Raw genomic sequence first — 20,668 nt, 5'->3', positions numbered from 1 at the left:
CAGAATTTTCAAGATGCATGGGTGCTCGAAACGCATGAGTCTTGGACGAAATCTATCCCTGTATTCTACCACATATTATGCCAGGGGTTACCTGAACCGGTGCAAAAGCAGCTCAAGAAATTAGTAGGAGTAGAAGCTAAACCCTGGGCCGAAATACAGTTGACAATTGCATACTACTGTAGATTGTTGCAAGAAAAGAACCGAAAAAAGGAGGCAACTCGTAAGGGTGAGGAGGCAAAGCTGGTCCAAAAGAAACTCTCAAAGTATGCTCTCGAGGGAGCCATGCTGACAAGCCCAGCTGAACCAAGCACGCAATCAGCAGCTAACCCATCCCAGAATAACCAAGGTAGCACGGGATTTTACCCGAGGGGTAGGGGTTTCGGAGGAAGAGGATGGCGGAGTAACCAGAGTGGGTTTCGAGGTAACCAGGGAGGTTTTCAGGCTAACCAAGGTGGATTTCAAAATGTGCAGATGGGCAGTCCAGCTGCGCCAGATGGTCAGATGGCCCGACCACCGCCGGTGTGTTGGCTATGTGGAATAACAGGACATGTGGCGCGCATGTGCCGAAGCCAAGGCATGTGGCAAAACGGCCAAAGAATGGGAACAGGCATGGGCGTCAGGCTTGCAGCAAGGTGCGCAGCAAGTGGTTCAACCCTCGAACATGGGGAACTTACCACAGGGACAATCCCAGCAGGCACCGCCGCAAATGCCTCAGGGCACTAACTCCGGAGGGGAGTCAACCCTGGAAATGGGGAAAATCCGCAGGCATACAGTGGACCGAACCTATATATGAAATAGGATAGCTCACGGGGGACTCTGATGTGCTCTATCCTATCAGTGACACCAGACCCTAATAGGGAACCTAGGGTGAATGTCATCATACAGGGCAGAGAATATTCCTTCTTAGTTGACAAGGTGCAACACACTCGTGCATACGAGAAGGAAAGTGTTCCTTGTCCGGCGAGGCCATAGATACTCAGAGTTTCACAGGAGCTTACAGTAGAGTTCCCTTTACAGACGCGCTGCCAGTCTCTGTAGGAGAGTGCGAAATTAATGTACCCTTATTGTATTCATGACAGACCACAGTAAACATCCTGGGTTGGGACTTGATGACAAAGTTGAATATGACAATCTCATTTACCGAGAATGGTATAGTGTGCTCCACTCCAGGAATGTATTATTCAAATGTATGCGAAATGATTAGGGCATACTCAGGACGCATAGCCATGAGAGCTATACACTTAGAACCAGAAGTATTCGCATATGGAGTGCGGGTGCTTATGGCGGGATTGCCAGGCCTCGCGGATAGAACTATGAGAACCCCCGATGAGTTCCTATTCAGACCAAGAATACCTATGCACGAAGAGGAGGGACAAGTATTTCCCTTAATGATACAATCTGCCGCAGTGCGAGGGAAAGTGGTATTGGTTGAAGGATATGATAATGAAGGGAGACAATGGTGTGTGATTATCGCCATCGAAGAAGGGTACCGAGTGACTGATGTCACCGATGACGATCTGTTTGAAGAACACCATGACCTAGAAGAGGCAAGGGTGGAAGTGAGTCTCATATTTTGTGTCAAAATGATCAAACGGGAGGTACCTCAGAGAATGATGTTGGCACTGATACGTCCAGAATACTTTGATGATGACATGGCCCAAGTACCAGTCACAGTATGGACTACAGGGCCTTATGACGTAGGCCTCTTGAAGGGGGCAGGTGAAGTGAAAATTAAATTTAAACCAGGAGCAATTTTACCAAGAGCGCGACAATATCCCATGTCCAGAGAAGCGGATGAAGGGATCGCAAAGACAATTTCCACCATGATGGAGCAGGGCATCGTAGTGACGTCAGAATCACCTTGCAACACAGTGATTTACCCCGTCAAGAAATCAAAAGGAGGGTCTTGGCGTTTGATCCAAGATTTAAGGGCACTAAACGATATTGTTGAAGCCGAGTTCCCTCTAGTCCCTAATCCATCCACAATTTCATGCAACATACCCACTGAGGCAAAATATTTCACAGTGATTGACTTGACGAATGCGTTTTTCTCAATCCCGTTGCACTGTGATTCGCAAGACCTGACATCATTTACTTTCAGACAAATGCGTCTGAAAAGTACAAGATTGCCACAGGGGTATTGTGAGTCTCCGTCCATTTTCAACAGAGTCCTGCAAATGGACCTGAGCAATATTGCGGTAGACAGTGTCTTTTTGCAGTATGTGGATGACATTCTGATCTGCAGCGTTACTGAGGAACAATGCAGGCGCGACTCTGTCCAACTACTGACTATCTTAGCTGAGAAGGGATATAAAGTTGATAACGAAAAATTACAATACTGTCAACAAGAGGTGCTGTACATAGGCCAGCTAATCTCACATGAGGGGAAAAAGGTAACCCCAGAAAGGGCTGAAGCTATCATGAACATGGCTAAGCCGTTCACGATAAAACAAATGCAGAGCTTCCTAGGCCTTTGCAATTATGTCAGAGCATGGGTCAATTACAGCTTGTATACCAAGCCCTTGCTTCAGGCCCTAAAAAAGGCCCAGGCGACAAAAGAAAAAATTGAATGGACTGAGGCAATGGAGAAGGGGTTTGCAGAACTCAAGGGGGCGATTTGTAAGGCCTGGTCCTAGGGTTCCCAAATTATGCAGAGGAATTCTACCTGTTTTCACATACTGATGGCAATTTTATGACAGCAGTACTCGCTCAGCGAACCTCGCTGGGGTATAAGCCCCTAGAGTATTACAGCGGGAGTCTGGACCCGGTTATGAGAGGCCACTTAGCATGCAAACAAAATCTCACTAACGCTGCATTTGCCATCGAGAAAGCATCATCCATAGCGATGGGGTGCTCCATGACATTGTATGTCGAGCACTCATTATTCGCCATACTAGAAAAACCAAAGGGAACGCTGACATCTCAGAGAGCATTTGCCTATGAGGTGGTTATCGCTAACCCATCGATCAAAATAGTTTGATGTAAAACTTTAAATCCAGCCACGTTCATAGCTGAGCCAGTCACAGAGGGAGAACCTGTACATGACTGTACAAATTACGAGGAATTCTATGATGAAATCCCCAAGGTAAAGGAAAATGCCCTGGCAGGTGATGAGATCGTGTTCATTGACGGTTCTTTGAGAATTGACCAAGAAGATGGACAAAGGTATACAGGCGTTGCCGTAATAAAACACATGGCAAACGGAAAATTCCAAGTACTCGTTAGTGCACGAATACCATCTCATTATTCAGCACAGGCGGCAGATTTATTGGTGTTGATACTCGCCATTGAGAATCATGCAGACCAGGAATTAATGTTGTACAATAAATCTGCCTATGTGACGTCTACAGTGCATGCAGGACTAGCGCGCTGGAAAAGGAGGGGCTACCTCCGAGCAGACGGCACGCCAGTACAGCACACAGCCTTATTGGACAGGCTGATTAAGGCACTACAGCTTCCAGTGGGCATAGCGGTCGTGAAGTGCACCGCCCACACCAAAGGGACGGATTTCGTGTCATGTGGAAATCATGAAGCGGACACGGAAGCCAAGCGTATGGCATCCAAGAGTGAACCAATCATGGACGTGGAGGTGGCACGTACCCATGAGAGGATGATGGTAGCACGAGCCACACCCTAGGCCTATAGCAACATGGGGCAGACTCAGCTAATGGAGCTCCAGGGGGAGGCACCTCAGGAGGAGAAGAATTTATGGAAGCGTCGTGGGTGCTCTTTAAGCCCCTCTGACGGATTGTGGAGGCAAGACAGCACTGGTAAACCAGTGATGCCTGTCGCCCTACTGAAGATAGCATTGGAGCAATTACACTTCCCCATACATATGACAAAAGAAAATGTCGCTGCAACGCTCGCAGAAGACTGGTTTTCACTGAATTTAGCAGAGCATGTTGCATTTTTTATGATGAACGGCATTATCTGCCAGCAGGGCTGGTCCCCTTTTGCAATGGCGCAGACGGGCTAAAAAACGGTGATGTGGAAGGTTGCCCAGAGCAATTGCCAGTGGTTTAGATTCATTCGAAACCTTCCACCCATCACTTTTGTGGTCAGTTTGTTTCTTCTTGTGAGAGAGGGTATGCCCAGACGTGGGTCCCTTGCTCGCTGCGCCACATGGAACCAGGCTGCACCTCACTGAGGAGGTCCAGCAAGGCCGAAACATGTCTGGGGTTGCTTGGTTTTCTGTGCAGAGGGGACCTGGCCTAGCAGTTCGGGCTGGGCTGCTACCTTCGGTGGCGGCAGCTGCTGACTGATTTGCACATGGCTGGTCCCCTTTTGCAATGGCGCAGACGGGCTAAAAAACGGTGGTGTGGAAGGTTGCCCAGAGCAATTTCCATTGGTTTAGATTCATTCGAAACCTTCCACCCATCACTTTTGTGGTCAATTCACCACTGGGCACACACTAAAAGTAGTGAGAGGAGTCATCTCCCGGCCCAATGGGCCATTCCAGCACTTGCATATCGATTATGTCGACATGATTCAAGTGTGCAATAGGTACAGGTATTTAATTGTGGTGGTGTGTTCATTTTCCAGATGGATAGAAGCAGGTCCCTGTACACACCCAGACTCTACCTGTGCTGCCAAATTTCTGGTGAGGGAGCTGTTCCCTAGATGGGGGGGTGAGGTAATGAGGTCAGATAAAGGGGCTCACTTTGTCAATTCAGTATTTGAGCAGATCAGCTTGTTGCTTGGTATAAAGCACAGGTTCTTGTCGGCTTATCACCCGGAGGGGACTGGCATATGTGAGCTGCTCAATGGCTGGTTAAAGGAGAGGATAGCCAAGCTGAAACTCACATTAAAAAAGGGATGGCTTTTTAATGTGAGTTTCAGCTTGTTATCTGCATGTACATGGCTGTCGAACCTTTACAAAACCAATAAAATTTGAATTAAAAAAAAAAAAAAAAAAAAGGGATAGCTGCACTGTCTACCACTGGCATTGTATGCACTTCGGAACCAACCAGGCTCCGACCATCATCTCACGCCGCACGAGATAGTCACAGGCAGAAGGATGAGGAACCCTCTTAGCCCCCAAGATAGAGCTAGATGTGATGCCCAGCCAACAAGAGAGGTCTTGGGGACAGAGATGCAGGATTACTTGAACTGTATGACATCCAGCGTCTTTGTCATTTCAGGCCAGCTGCAGCGATGGCGAAAAGGGTGCAGCACAGTACAAAATACAACAGGAAGTGCTGAAACAGATGCCGTGCAAGGTTTATGTGCACCTCTCGTCTTCCCTGGTGATGCTGTGCTTATAAGGAACTTCACAAGAAAGAGGCGGGACGAGCCACGATTTAATGGCCCTTTCATCGTGGACGACTGCACTCCATCGGCCATCAAGCTTCAAGGAAGGAGGGCGCGGCTCTTCCTAAATGACATTAAACCATACATAGGGGAGAGCCCTTCAACTGCATCTAACCACGAAGAAACCACAGACACCGGGGAAGAAACTCAGCACGTGCAGACAAGATCCATGGCGAGGAAGAAGGACGCATGAGCAGCAAAATAAAGACAAAAGAACTGTTTTAAATTGTGGCTTTTAAACAGAATACTTCCTCAGACCAGAGAAGGGTGATAAACAACAATAATACGGACACTCTGTGCACCACAGTTGCAGGGTGAAGAAGAGAACTTCACATACAAAGCCACAACAACGTTGATAAAACAAACTTTTGAAATCACATTGCTCAAGCAGTATAAAGAATCGAGACTCTGATAGACTGCGAATAAGACATTTTCTGAGAGCGTAACACAGCGTCCTGAGGCAACCAGTGTCAAGACTTTGTTTACAGAACTTATGGTATCTCCCAGCAGAGACCTCAAGCGGGATGTGCTCACATATTTCCAGTTGGTGTTGATATCATATCCATCACTCATAGGGAGAGAAACCAGTGTCACTGACTTTATTCAAGATCCTGCCAACAAGAAAGTAATCTGGCAACTGCTGACTGTCATCGCGGAGGCCTTCGCCAAATTACCCAAGCACAGTGAAGAGGACACAAATGCTTCCACCACCGGTACACATTGATGAACTCACCTTCATGCTGTTCTTCCAAATAATAGAGAAGTGCCCGGCACTTGTCGGAAGGACCACGGAAACACGCACTTTTATCAGAGACCCAAGGAATTTAGCACAATTGAACCAGCTATGGACTAAACTAAATTACCTGGTGGCAATCCACGCAACAGGAAAGTGCAGAGACTGTTCAAGTCAAAAGAAAAGCTTGTGATCAGGACTCAGCAAAACAGGACAAATGTCCCTGTCACCTAAGGACACCCAGCTGGCACACAGCGTCCTGTTCAGACTGGTCACAAATTATCCAGAAATGGTGGGAAGGCCTACAGATGTTGACGTCATCACCTTCTTCAGAGATCCAGCCAACGTCCCACACATGGGCACACTCCTCCACGGCATTATGCTCCAGGTAGAGCTATCTAACTTCCATTGAGAATACCTTAGGAGGTTCCAGTGAGACTTTCCGCCGTGGGACAGATCGTGGAGACAGAGAGACAGTGCTTTATCTTTCCGCCGTGGGACAGATCGTGGAGACAGCGAGGCAGTGCTTTATCTTTCCGCCGTGGGACAGATCAAGAAGAGCGGAAACGAGAACTCCACCATCTTGTTTTTCTTTTACTTTTATTTTTCTATCTTTTCCTATTTTTATTTTTATTTTTCATGTTCACTTTCATTTTTATTTTTATTTTTATTTTTACAACATTTTATTTTTGTGTGATTTTTGGCAGTTCCATCTTCTCATTCCATCGCATTGAACAGGTTCCAGCCTGTCCACTGGACCAAGGCAAATTCGAGGAGTGCACTGGGATTTGACCTATTGTAGATATGCATAATAAATGTGACATGCCAAAGATGCTAGCCTAACCTTTTTCCATAGTCTAGCAATGGAACTGTACTCCACACCCAGAAACTACCGTCATCACCCGCAAGAAGGGGGACACTCGAGGAGCACTCGTCACTTTAGTAATTCGCGAACTCCTGAGTAATGAAATCAGAGTAAGAAAAAGAAGTATACGCTAAAAATAGACTTATGGTCGACATGGGGGCCCAGAACAGTAGCTTGGTTTTACCACCAGCAGAGGGGCGCCCCCGCTTCCCTGGAAGAAAATGCTGCCAACTATCTTATAGATCTATTATGTGTATATGCATAGTAATTATCATTGTGTTCCTGTCATTGACCATCAGAACTGTCTTTTTTATCGGTGCACGAAGCGCCTGTATCTCAGTGCACCCACCAGATGATGAACGCCTGGGTCCCACGAAAGCACCCAGACCCTATATAGTTATCCCAGTTCCAAGAAAACCTGATGGTGAAGTAAACAAACTAAATGAAACGTAATTAAAGGTGATTCTTACACATTTGAGGTAACGAATGAAGAGAAAGACAGGGTCAGCACGGAATGAATGAAAATGTAGCACTGACCACTGCACGCACTCACACACTGAATGCACACGAACAAGGGCAAGTGTCACAGGCTACAGGGCCTCAAACGAAGGCAACAGAGAAAACGAGACTGCCTGGCGAACAACCAGTTCCAGAAAATAGTGGAAGTAACAAAGGAGAACCAAACGAGAAACCAAAGAGAGAGGGCATAGCAAAATCCCTCAAAAGAACATAAGTAGCCACAAAGGAACTCACAGAGAAAACACAAATACTGATAGATTATTTGTTCCCATTCATAGTCAGAGCAAAGGAACTGCACGAGGAGCTGAGAAATAGAACTACAGAGACTATAACAGCAAGCACGCCAGCTCCAACACAAGGAACAAGCACCAGGCCTATGACACAGCCACGCGTTGGGGAGTTGGTGAGCCAATGGTGGTTAGAGAACCTCTATGAAAAATTACAAAAGGAAAGGAAACGAAACACAAAACCTTCTCCTACCACTGCGATACAGCCAAGGCAGCCTGCTCTACCAAGACACACAGAGTGGAGAAGCAGCACAGACGCTTTTAAAGACATAGTAATAGCAAACTACAGAAGAGTGCTAAGAATCAAGAGAAGCCTGCATAAAGATAACAATGAACTCATCGATTACCTGGACAGTATAGCCCATCTCAGAAACAACATATGGTACCAGCACATGAAGGAAGTAGAACAAAGGCAGTCAGAAGGAGAATGCTTCGTCTGTGCACTCTTACCATACAGCATGGGAAAATCTAAGATCTTTGTAGCTGTAGAAATTGATGTCCCTACAGCACATTGTATGTCACACGTAGCAATGTGCAACATCAGAGGACAATTTATTGGGAGAGACGCCTCACTGATATGGGCCACTGAAAAGGATTACCCAGATGAAGATGGCTACGTCCAGGACATTAAAACAAGAAACAGGGTGCACACCAGGAATCACGTAATCAGGTACGAGAACCCTGAAGTTAAAGGATCAGTAACACGATGGAAAATAAACCTGAGATTGACCATTCAAGGAAAAACTGCAGAAGAGGCTCAAATCTGGAAGAACAGAGGCCAAATGCAGATCTGGGGAACAGTGGTTTCCCCAAATGGATGGGAAGAAGGAGTAGTAATCTGCCGAGCGTGGATGGTCCTCGGAGCCTGCAAGGAAGCAATAGAGAATTCACAGAGGTTATGGAAACCTCTATGGCCAAAGTTGGTAAAGTTGTTAACATGGGTCAAAGACAGAGGAGGACCCCTGCAAATAGTATCACTGGAAAGCCCGAAACTATTCTTCAGAAGCAATGGCACGAGGAAGATGGGAGAGAATGTAAACTGCGGACGAATCTTTGAAGCACCAGGAATGACACAAGGACCGCAGTTATTATGGACCATTACTGGGCGTGTGGATCCAAGGCATATATAAGACTACCGAAGAACTGGGGAGGCATATGCACACTGGTGAATGTCCCCGTCCCCGCTCTAGTGATCCCAAAAAATGACCTGAATTTGGACAGTTTCCCGAAAGCAGATGCTCATCTAAGAAAAAGGAGATCTGGGGAACTGGTATCCAGGATGAAGAGAGAAAATTACTTTTCTGCCAAATCAGAAGAGGCATTCCATGCAATCCGAAACAAACACAGGATATTCAGTCTCACCTCAACAGTATTCACCACGATGCTCTTGCCACACATCCAAGTTGGAGTAAATGCTAAATGGCTACAGATAACCAGATGGGAGTTATTGCAGACCATCAACACCACCATAAAAGGGTTTAACGCGATCAAGCAGGAACTAAGAGCAATCAGATTGATGACCCTCCCGAACAGATATGTACTTGACATGATCACAGCGATGGATGGAGATGATTGCACAAAAATCGGAGAATCATGTACTTTTATACCATTGCACGATGAAGAAAACGGAACCCTAACAGAGGCCATAAGTATGTTGAAAAACCTGAAAAACCAGATGATCGATGAAAGTGATGCAGTGGGCGAGGACAGCTGGTTTGGAGCCCTGTTCTCGTGGGTCCCACAATGGATGGCAGATATATTCAAGGTGCTGGGACCCTTATTAGCAATGATACTGCTAGGATTTTGTGTTATCAAAATAATCATCACACAGTGCCAGAACCCTGCGAAGAAAGCCATTGGGATGAAAATAATGGTTGATGTCGAACCAGGGTGGAAACCCAGAGACCTGACTGATGAAGAAATAAGAGACTTTGTGAAAGCCAGTGAATTTGCGCCAGAAGGAACTGAGTTCACAAATCCCAGGAAACGAAGAAAGTATGAAGGGAAATGGATCTATTGCAGCCCAAATGGACAATGCCAGCTAATGACATGGAACAAAGATGAACATGTAAAAGCAGCAGGAAGTTTGAAGGGTGTGATAAAGATATGGGGCCTCATTCCGAGGCTGGAGGTAAGGGTTAACGGTCACCGTTAATGGCAACGGTGACCATTAACACTTACCACCATATTCCGAGTTCCCTTTTGCGGGTTGGCATTTAACGCCTGCTTTTAGCAGGCGTTAAAAATCCCACCCGCAAAGGGACCTTGGAGTAAATTACGGCACTGTAATTTACGGTGCCGTAATTTACTCCTTCCCCATTCCCATTGAGCCCTATGGGGGCAGGAATGGGGTTGGGGAACCGGTATGGTGAATGGGGAATTACCGGTCCCTCCAACCTTGGAATGGACCGGTAATTACTCCATTCACCATGCCGGATTTCCATGGAGTAAATAGCTCCATGGTTGCTTACCATGGTGCTATTTACTCCATGGATAGCGTCAGCCTCGGAATGAGGCCCATGGACTCCAAAAGCACATACATTCACACCATCATGTACAAACCCTGAAGATGATGAACAGGGCGCTGAAGAAAATAAGGAAATAAATACAAAGGAAGTAGCAGAAGTGGTCGATGAACCGACCAGAGGGGGGAGTGTAGAGGAGGTCCCAAGCATGGCCTGAACCCCTGCCCCCATTTCCAGGTACCAGGAACGTACTCGCTGACGTATGTGACGTATGAGGAGCAAATGAACAAACAGAGAGCCGCGCTGGGACTCTGCCCAGTGTACATCAGAAGAGCCATACCTGTTGAAGCACCCATAACCAGACAGCCCTGGGCATCAGAGTACCCTATCAGACAGCTGTACCGGCCGCTGAGACAAAATGAAGAGTACCTACAGATGGTCCATGAAGAAACCCAAAGAGCCTTAGTGGAGGGCCAGTCGAAATGACACAAGGGCCCGGACAGACTCACAAATGAATGAAAACGGCTATCGAAGGTAGCATGCCAGTGCAAGTAGCTATGCAAATAGATGTAATGGACACAGGAAAGAGACTATGTTAAAACGTAAGGAAACGTTGCTATGAGACAAGATGGAAGTAACCAACCAGTTAATGCGTGTAAATAGGCTTGGAAAGCAAGAAGCTAAGAAAACGGTACTGCTTGCAATGCTTAGTAGAAGAACAGAGCGGCATGCGCCAAGTATATATATCTACCTCAATGAAGCACGCTAATCAAGTGGGACTCCATTTTGTAAAGCAGAACCAAGCCCAGGCTGCGAGGGGCCCCCAAGGCCGAGATTCATATTCCAGCTAAAGCCAAAGGAAAGTGCGGAATCGAAACTCAGTAAGAAGTAGCTCATGCCCGGGAAATTCGAGGTCAACCTAAGGAAGGGAGGAGAGCAGCAACCTCGGAGAATCGAAACTTCAGAGTATACCAGCCAGCCAGTGAAGGTCGAGATAAGGAAGCCCCAGGCAGGTGGCAAGGCTAAGTAAGAATCAAATACACGAAAAGAAGGAAAATGAAGCAGATTCACGTTGACCAGACACGTGACCAGCCAAGGGCAAAGAGGTACCAATGTCTGATGTCACCCAGAACCCAGGATGCCATAACTTTTCCTGATAAGAAGCTACAGTTTCGAGGCCATCCTCAGCCAACTAATTGACACATAGCCCTAAAGGTACTGATTGATGGAAGGGAGGCAGGGTGAATCTTGGGGCACTTCTCATCTGGGTGTCCATTCTGCATGCTGCTAATTAAAGTGGAGATTTATGCCTAGGGGTGTAACCCACCCAATCACAAAGGACCAAATAATCTAGGGTCCTATAGCTTGTAGAACCAATAAGACGTTGTAGATGTAGTGACGTCTATCACGAGTGATGTAGTGGGATGGGTGTAGACGCCCACCCGATAAGAGTTATCCAATCCACATGCTCTGTTACCATATACAGATATAGCACCTATACTTAAGTTACCTTTCCTAACCAATTATATTGCATGACGAGTTTCGTAGAGTGAGACGTCAATGATGACGAGTTTTATGTATAAAAGTTACTGTTCAACTGAAGTTCGAGGAAGTTGGAGCGAAACAGGCGATCGCAACGATGCTGATTTCCAAGTGTTTCCCTGTTTGATGTACTTGTCATTAAACAGACTTCCCTTTGCCAAACTACTGAGTTTTCCTTATTCGGTCGTGTTGGAGTAAGTGAATCCTGCACCCCCATTCCTCACATGGTGCAGCTATCTTGTCTTATAGGTACCAGAGGGTGAGCACTGATCTATAGGCCCGTCAGTGGAAACACCGCCCTTGTGTACACTAGTCCTCATTCCTACTCCCCTCTTATGTCTTCCCCACCTCTGACAGGAGCACCATGCCCCCATACCCCTCACCCTTAGCGAGACGTGGCTCAATGCCAGCTCTTTCACTGCTTTTGGCGCTCTCCTTCCGGAGGGTTATAAGCTCCTATCTAAACCCAGGCCCAACCAGTCTGGTGGTTGAGTGGCCCTAATCTTCCCTAAGTGGGTCCCTGCTTCTATCAAACCTACTCAACCCTACTCCTCTCCTTTGAATGCCTTGTCTGTAGACTCTGTGTCTCTCCTACTCTCTCTCTTACCCTTGCTACTATCTATAGGCGCCCTGGTCCACTCTCTCTCTCTTCCTCTCTGAATGGGCTGACCTCACCTCCTCTCTCCTGACCTCTTCCACCTAACTCCTCCTCCTCAGACACTTTGACATCCACCTTGACTCCTCTGAATCAGCCACGTCATTCCACAACCTTTGCGACTCCCTCTCCCTTACCATTCTTCCTTCTGGTCCGACTCACTCAGTCAGGCACACTCTTGATGCCTTCATCTCCGCTGACATACCTATCTCCAACCCCCTCACTATCTCCTTTTCCTGGACTGACCACTCTCTCCTCTCCTCCTACTTGGGACCCCTCAGCCCTCTGTCTGAGCCTTCTCTTGCACTGCCAGCTCCTTTGCAGTCATTCGACCGATAAAGTGAATGTCATTTGCTGCTTTTGCTTCTACCCTCACCCCTCCTCCTTTCCCTGATATTGACTCTCCCACTGACTCTCTCCTTTCAAACCTCCACCTCACCATCTCTAACACTCTTGATATCCTTGCCCCTGTCATGAGGATCCACCTGAAACCCGCCTCCAAGTGTAACGGCTGGTTTGACTCTGATCTACCCACACTGAAACGTCAGTGCACAGTTGCTGAATGCAAGAGGAAGACCTCTGGCACATCCACTGGCAAACTGGCCTGCCACCTACTCCAAAGGCAATGTCGTTTCTCCATCCACTCCTAGAAGAGAGCCCACATTCAAGCCTGCATCTCTGGACTCACTAACAACGCAAGAAACTCGTCAATCCAACTGCAGTCTCTACCTCTCTCCTTCCCTCCCAGGCCCTCTGCACTTCATCGGCCTTCCATTTCACATCTAAATCTCATGACATCCTTTCCTCACTCTCTCCTTCCAATACCTCTTCCCCCAACCCACCCCTCTCCTGCCTCCCTTGGCTCCTCTCCCTCCCCCCACTCTCTCCTTCTTCTCCCCCATTACACCGGATGAGGTCTATAAAGTTGTACGCTCAATGAAGGTCTCATCCAAAGAGATGTCTCCCTGATCTACCAAAACTATTAAGGACAACATCTCCTCTCTCTCCCATGCTTTAGTCGATCTCTGCCAACCATTCCTTTGCCTCTGGCTCTTTCCCACCATCCCTCAAACACTGCACGGTCGCCTAAAAATGCCATCTGCTGACCCTTCTTGCCTGGCTAACTATGCCCCCTTCCTAGGCAAACTCCTGGAGAAGTTGGTCATCTCCCAACTGATCCACCATACTGAACTTGCTGGTCCTCCCCGTGACCACCAATCTGGATTCTGGGCATCCAGAGGCATGGTAACTGCTCTCCTGAACACCTGTGAAGATCGGCTTGCTAATCTTGATTCTAACTCTCCAGCTGTTCTCATTCTCCTCGATCTCTCCTCAGCCTTTCACACTACTAACCATTCCATCCTCATTAAATGGCTCCACGAAACCCTCAGTATCATGGACCGGGCACTGGACTTGCTGACCTCCTTCCTAACCTATCGCCCCTCACAGGTGCAACTGGGCCCCTTCTCCTTCACCACCTCTATCTCGACATCTGGTGTTCTACAGGGCTCTATCCTCTCTCTCTGACTCTTCAACATCTACCTTGCCTCTCTTGCCTCAGGGTCAGTCGCTTCTCCAAGCAACGAATTGGTGGTAGATCTCTCTCTTCGGCAGGGGCCTCCCTCTGGAACAGCCTTCCTGCCTCCCTGAAACTTGAGGAGAACCATCTCCGGTTCCAGGAGCACCTCAAAACCTTCCTCTTAGCTTCTGCTTTCTCTCTTCCTCTCCCCTGCTGATTTCTGGCAGAATCTGTACCGGTCACAAGGCCACCATTTCTGCTCACAGGGCCAGGCCCCACCAGTGGCTCACCTGCACTTCCTCCCTGGCAACCCCTGCACTTGGAGACTGTTTCTGTATCCCTACAGTGCCCCTAACCTGCACTTATGCCTGCACTTACCTTGCACTTGCCACTAGCTGTCCGTTTTATTTATTCTTTATCCTACTGTCCCATGTACTGCACTTTCCCCTCTCCCTGCACCCTCGCACTTTTCCCTTTCCCCCTTACCATGCACTTGCACGATCTGAATGACACCTGGCCTGGTAGGATTGTTATCTGTCTTCCCCTGTTCCCCCTCCCTTGCCTCGTTGCGCCTTGAAACACTTGTGTATAGGCGCGTTATAAATGCCATATCATATCATATCTCCTCTTTCTCCCCTCACTTCCAGTGCTATGCTGATGACACACAACTCTCCTTCAAGCTTCCCACTACTACCTCCTCTTCCTCCTCTCTCATCCCTGATTGCCTGACTTCTATTCAGGCATGGTGTACTTCCAATGATCTTTGTCGTAATGTCAGCAAGATTGAGATCCTTTTCATCGCGACAGCCGTGCCCAGTTTCCCTCCTGCCCTCTGGTCGCCCTCCTTGGGCCCTCCTCCCTCACCATTTAGAGGCCACAAATCTTGGGGTCCTCTTCGACTCCTCCCTCTCCTTTACTCCTCACATCCTCGACCTTCCCAAGAAGGCCCACTTTCAGCTTATCCTCCTTAGAGGCATTCTCCTTTTCCTCCCTTCCCCCAGAAGCTCAATGTCTCTAGAGCTCTGATCCTCTCCAGGCTGGACTACTGCAACAGCCTCTTCCTCAATCTTCCTCTTTCCTCCCTTTGCCCCCTTCAATTAATCCAGAATAGGGCTGCAAGGGACTGCATCTCTCCAGCTCTAAAATCTCTCCACTGGCTTCCAGGATCAAATTCAAGACCCTCTGCATCATTCGCAAGGCTTTCTGGGGCCTGGGACCATACTATGTCCAACTTTCTCTCCCCAAATACTTACTTGCCAGATCCCTTTGATCTTCTAGTTCCAACTCTCTACTGATCAAACGCTTCTCCAGGCAGAGAGTGGGTGGCAGATCTCTTTCCATGGCTGGTGTCTCCCTTTGGAACAGCCTCCGTGCCCCTTTTTGACTCGAACCAGACCACCTTAAGTTACAGAGAGCTCTGAAAACCTTCCTTTTCCCTTCCTCTTTCCCTCTCCCCCTCCCCTGTTAATCTCCCCACTGCCGCTGAGACTGACGGCCTGGCCCCTCATGAGTCTTACACGATTCCAGGCCCTCCGCCCAGTCACTACCAGCACTCATCCCCCTTCAGCATTGCCCTGGGACCTCCCCATGACTGCCGGTGGCTTTCACCCACTCGGGACACCGCCACCCTTCTACTTAGCCTGTTGACCATCCCCTGGCCCCCTTGGCACTTCCCCTCCTGGGCTCCCACTAGCACTTACCATTCACTACTCCCATCCTCTCCTGCACCTCTGTTCACTACACTTGCACGATCCGAATGTCACAAGGCCTAGTAGGACCATTATTGTTTAGTTTTGCTATTATTACTGTATATTTGTTCCCCATGCTCCCACTCCACTTTTGCCTTGTGGCGCCTCGAAACACTTCTGTTATATAGGCACCTTACAAATACCCAATACAATAAAAAATAAAAAATGTGCTGTCGCTCTATGCTGAATGTTGAGGAGAGTGTTTGGATATTATGCATCACAAGAATGCAAATCTGGAAGCATCATAATCTAATCAAGCATATTTGTTATCTGGCTTCTAGCCGTCCAGACATGACTACCTCCTTAGGTTCTGCGGTCCCAGGTGGAAACAGTACAGGCAAAGAAAGGAACAGCCTAGTTTTCCCCCTTGGAACCAATGAGAAGGCAGTGGCCCACCTGGCCATTCCTTTGGGGTTGTTGGGACCATAGTGCTGGTAGCCTTTGCTGGCCTTGGCACTGCTCACAGTACTCATTTCCTCTTGGCTGTGGGTGCTTGGATACCTGTGTGGTGTTTCTTGATGAGATTGGCTGCTATCTTGCCTCTGATTTATTATGTACCAATGGGCTCCAACAGCAACTTTCGCAGGCATTGTTAACTTGGGCAAGTTTCCAAATGCCCTTAGGTTTGCACGCAATGCTGAAAGTACCTCTCCCTCCAAGGTAGGTAGAACCAGTGACAGAGAGTGAGGCACAAAGAGGGATTATATTGGGACCCTATCAGCGACCCCATAACACTACTTACATTGACACTCTTCCTGCTGTCTACAGAGATCCCATAACACTACTTACATTGACACTCTTTCTGCGGTCTATCAGAGATCCCATAACACTACTTACATTGACACTCTTTCTGCGGTCTATCAGAGATCCCCATAACACTACTTACATTGACACTCTTCCTGCTGTCGATTAGTTCTCCTATGGCGCAAGGGTTCAGTGCTCGCTCAGGACACGCGCCATATTTTCCATACCAGTTTTAGCAACTCCAGCACTGGATGGAACCACTGGATGGAACCCCAAGCGGTCACCACCCTGTTAACCCCATTAAGCAAGTTCTTCTTGCAGTCCTCACACCTTCCTTGCAGGAGTTTAAATGCAGATGTAATGTGGCAGGCCTACCTTGGAGACTTAAGAGGAGAAGTTGCTGTTAGCACATTTTACTGCAAAGTGACGTGTTTGCTCCCACTGACTTCACATTGACGTAACACATCTAGCACAGACTGCCACAACTGCAGTGCACATACCCCACAAAATGAAGCATGTCCCAGGCATGTTACCGAACTGTGATGCAGTTGGAATCTTATCCGAACCGTTTTCAGGCCACAGTAGCCCCCGCCCGTCTTACCCCGCCCCCTGCCCATGTTGGACTTACCTTCAGCCCCTGCAGTCCTTCTCCCGGCGGCCCCCGCTCTCCCTGAACGCCTTGCTGTCCCGGAGGCCCCTGTCAAATGAAAAGGAATACAAGTCAGGATCAGAGAATCTCTAATTTTCCAAACCTTCTGATAGCTCGACAGCTCGCCCTGTGCTGTAACCGGTTTATCACAATACCCGAGGGCTGCCGTCAACAAAGTCAACACAACAAGGAGCGCCTACAGCCTGCGGCTCAGAGGAAGCAAAGGAGCCAAGAGGCTGGAGTCATCTCACATTATTTATTTATGGAAAATCAATACGTGTTCTGTTATATTTCAAATCCCTGCCCTGTATTTTCTAGCAATTTATGCTCCCATGGAAAATATGTATGAAAGTGTGATCGGGCGAAATTCCCTGAGTGCTCCTCACGTTAGATAAACCACATGCATCGCCCCTGATGAACACAAATCACCCTCTGGCGTTCGTTCCATACATTTCAGTGGCCTTACTTGCAAAAAAGCAACACGTTTTCTCAAATATTCTTATTAAACATTGACGTCAAATGTGAATTTCATTTTGTAAAGTCCTTTTAGCAGTGCTCCATTCCAAATAGTGTGTGAAAGAGGCAGTCACCTGGAGGATCAGGGAAAGTCTCGCGCATGTTCTCTTTCAGGGTCTGTTGTTTACTAGGGCGGCACCAGTCAGGGTTGTCCAACTCTGGGCCTCGAGGGCTGGAATCTTGATGGATTTTCAGGATATCCCTCATTAATATTTATGAGGAAAAATGCGCATACATTTGGAATCATTGAGGGGTATCCTGAAAACCTGGCGTGGAATCGGACCTTGAGGCCTGGAGTTGGAAAATAGCTCAGAGCCCTGGTACCTCGGTATCCAGTGATATAACTGAATATGTAATAACGAAAAACATTTTTACCTAGCCCAAAATAACGAAAAATACAGACCTCTATTGTAGAAATATGTATGTGGGTGGGGTAAAGGATTGAAACGGGTGGAAAGGGGTTTGGGGCAGGGTTATAAACCTGGGGAAATAGGGGCTTGGGCCCGCCCAAAAAATAATTCAGTATTTTTTCAGTATTTTCGGTACAGTAAAAAAGTTATCGTTATTACACATTTTGTTAACATCACAGGGAACCTGGTGCCTGGGCTGGGGGACTTTTCCAGCTACTGACTTTCATTTAACAAACAAATGCATCCTGGGACTTTCAGTCTTGGCAACATCAAATGAGCAAAATAACGTTGACGACCTGATACCAGTAATGTGTAAAACAAACACCAGGAGTCAAAGAGTGGTGTCATAGTGACATGATTCCCCCTGGTCGCCCTGCCAACACAGCAGCCCAAACACACTGGGAACATTTCATCTGCTGCTCCCTCCCCATCAATGGTTGCCAACATAGTATGTATCAAGCCCTTTATTTTCCAGAGCAACAAACGAGGCGCTACGTCAGGGGTCAAACGCGATCGGATGGGAGGCCATTTCAAATTCAAAAGCACATTCTGTGGGCCCCACGTGTGTTAAAGGTGCTAATTCAGCACAGGATAGGGGGGCGCACCTACCAACTGTGGGAGTAAAGAAGATGCACAGTGGGGGTGGCTAGATGGGGAATAACACAGATACTCTGAGCCACAGACACACTGCACAAAGGATTTCACCGGAATGGTAGGGGGTAACGATTCATTGGATGTAAAGCTGGACCAACACATTGCTCTGTGGGAAAGGAACAGTAGATGGAGTGGCGTTCCTGAGAGGACCAATCAGATGGTAAGTTCCTAAGCTCTGATGAGGGAGCCAGCCCTCAAAGTATCTACCAGAGAGTCTGCGAAGGTCATTATCTAACAGGTATCGTGTGAATGTCCCCTTTTCCACCAGCTGCAGGGTATCTTGTGTCCCGTTCTCAATGGTGCTTACCAATGGCAGTCTATTAATGTTCTGGTGGTCAGGACAAATGTTGCTTCATTAATAACAGGATGTTCCGGGGTGGGTTGTGAATAAAATGTGGTATTACATGGAGAGATGAGGTGATGGGAAACTATTGAACTGTTTGCTCTAATGACGCTTTAACTAATTAATGTAACTATCGAGGAGGTGGAGGAGATTGCAAACCAATCAAATCCCTGGGAAGCACAGAAAAAACGAATCCTCCAACTTGCAAGTGTTTCTCCTGACCTCCGACTTTTGTATTTCTTGTTATAAAACTGCTGTTCATAGTCCATTCAGATGTCAGCATCTCGATCAGAGTTAATCCACTTTTCTGTTTGATTTGTGCTCATCCAGCTGTAATAAACAGTGTTGCTTCTTTCCCGGTTTGTGCTCCATTTTTCGAGTACATGTTTTTTTATTATTTACTAATTAGCGGACCCCCTGACTACACATCTATGGATCTATGAAAATTAAAAGCATAATATTACACAGTAGTGGTTGGTGGATGTTCCAGGGTTGTCCAACTCCAAGCCTCAAGGGCCGGATACATGTCGGGTTTTCAGGATACCCCTCATTAATATTCATGAGATGCATTTGCATACAATGATTCTAAATGTATGCAAACTTGCCTTCATGAATTTTAATGAGGGATATTCTGAAAACCCATCAGGATCCTGCACCCTCAAGGCCTGGAGTTGCACAACCCAAAAAGTGAGCCAGACTGAAACAACCCAGGCAGGTTTAGAGAGAATTTCCCCCTCGAAAGATTCATAAAAAATAAAAGACTATGGGGGTCATTCTGAGTTGGGCGGTAAGGGATACCGGGCACCGGTAAGGAGACCGGTGCTGGTAATCCCTTACCGCCCAATTCCGAGGTCCCTTAGCGGGAACCGTAAAGGACATGTGGTCTGACCACATGTCCTTTACGAGTCCCGCTAAGGGACCAGGGCGCTAATAATGGGCCTGCTATTTGCGGGCCCTTCATTAGCGCCTTCCCCATTCCCATTTGAGCCCTATGGGGGCTCATATGGGAATGGTTGGTTGAATGGGGACTTACCGGGTCCTCCAGGGTCGGAATGACCCGGTAAGTCCACATTCAACCAGACCGGTGCCGGACCCGGTTTTGGAGGCAGCCATGGTGCAAATAGCGCCATGGCTACCTCTAAACTCGGAATGAGGCCCTATATGATTGAAAAACATTTTTGTATGGAAGCAAGTGAAACACTGCAATGCTTCATTTGCCAGAAGGCCAAAAGTACACAAGAGCATTTCGCTGTAATAACCCATGGTTGTGCCCCTGAGAATATTGTGCGCCCCATAGACACAATAGAGGCACAGCAGACACATTCATATTGGTGCCACACCATCACTGAAGCAGGCCCTGTTACAGTTGCCTCTACCACACTGGGGAAAATGTCAGTAGAAATTACACCAACTTAAACCATTGAAGAGTTTTGGAAGTGCCGGATTTCAAGCTACAACTTAAATTGTATTTTGTAGGGTAATTTCCAATTTGAGTACCAGGAATGCGCCAATGTCTATAAGAAACTTGAACTGCCTGTCCCATAATGATTGTAGATGTACCTTTGTTTCAGATATTGAACAGGTTCGAGTCACAGTATCGTTGGTTATGTGACAGGCAACAATAATGTTTGTTCATGCTGTTGATCTCAGAATATTTGCCATCACCCTTTATAAATGGTGCCCACATTTTACTGGATGGCTGTAGAAAC

The 20,668-nt window shown here is 47.4% G+C and overlaps 1 protein-coding gene across 1 annotated transcript in view; it reads right to left on the bottom strand.

Annotated features, from left to right (window-relative positions):
- LOC138488828 (collagen alpha-1(XXVIII) chain-like) overlaps positions 1-20,668 on the bottom strand; it is a 324,042-nt gene that overhangs the window by 193,083 nt on the left and 110,291 nt on the right. The window contains exon 14 of the mRNA XM_069616159.1: positions 17,016-17,084. Within this exon, the coding sequence (XP_069472260.1) occupies positions 17,016-17,084 (69 nt within the window). The remainder of the gene's footprint in view (positions 1-17,015; positions 17,085-20,668) is intronic.

Source organism: Ambystoma mexicanum, chromosome 9 (genome assembly GCF_040938575.1).
Source record: "Ambystoma mexicanum isolate Mex_15411 chromosome 9, UKY_AmexF1_1, whole genome shotgun sequence".
Classification (NCBI taxonomy): domain Eukaryota; kingdom Metazoa; phylum Chordata; class Amphibia; order Caudata; family Ambystomatidae; genus Ambystoma; species Ambystoma mexicanum.
Note: the sequence above shows the minus strand (reverse complement) of the source record. Positions and strands in the feature narration are given on the sequence as shown.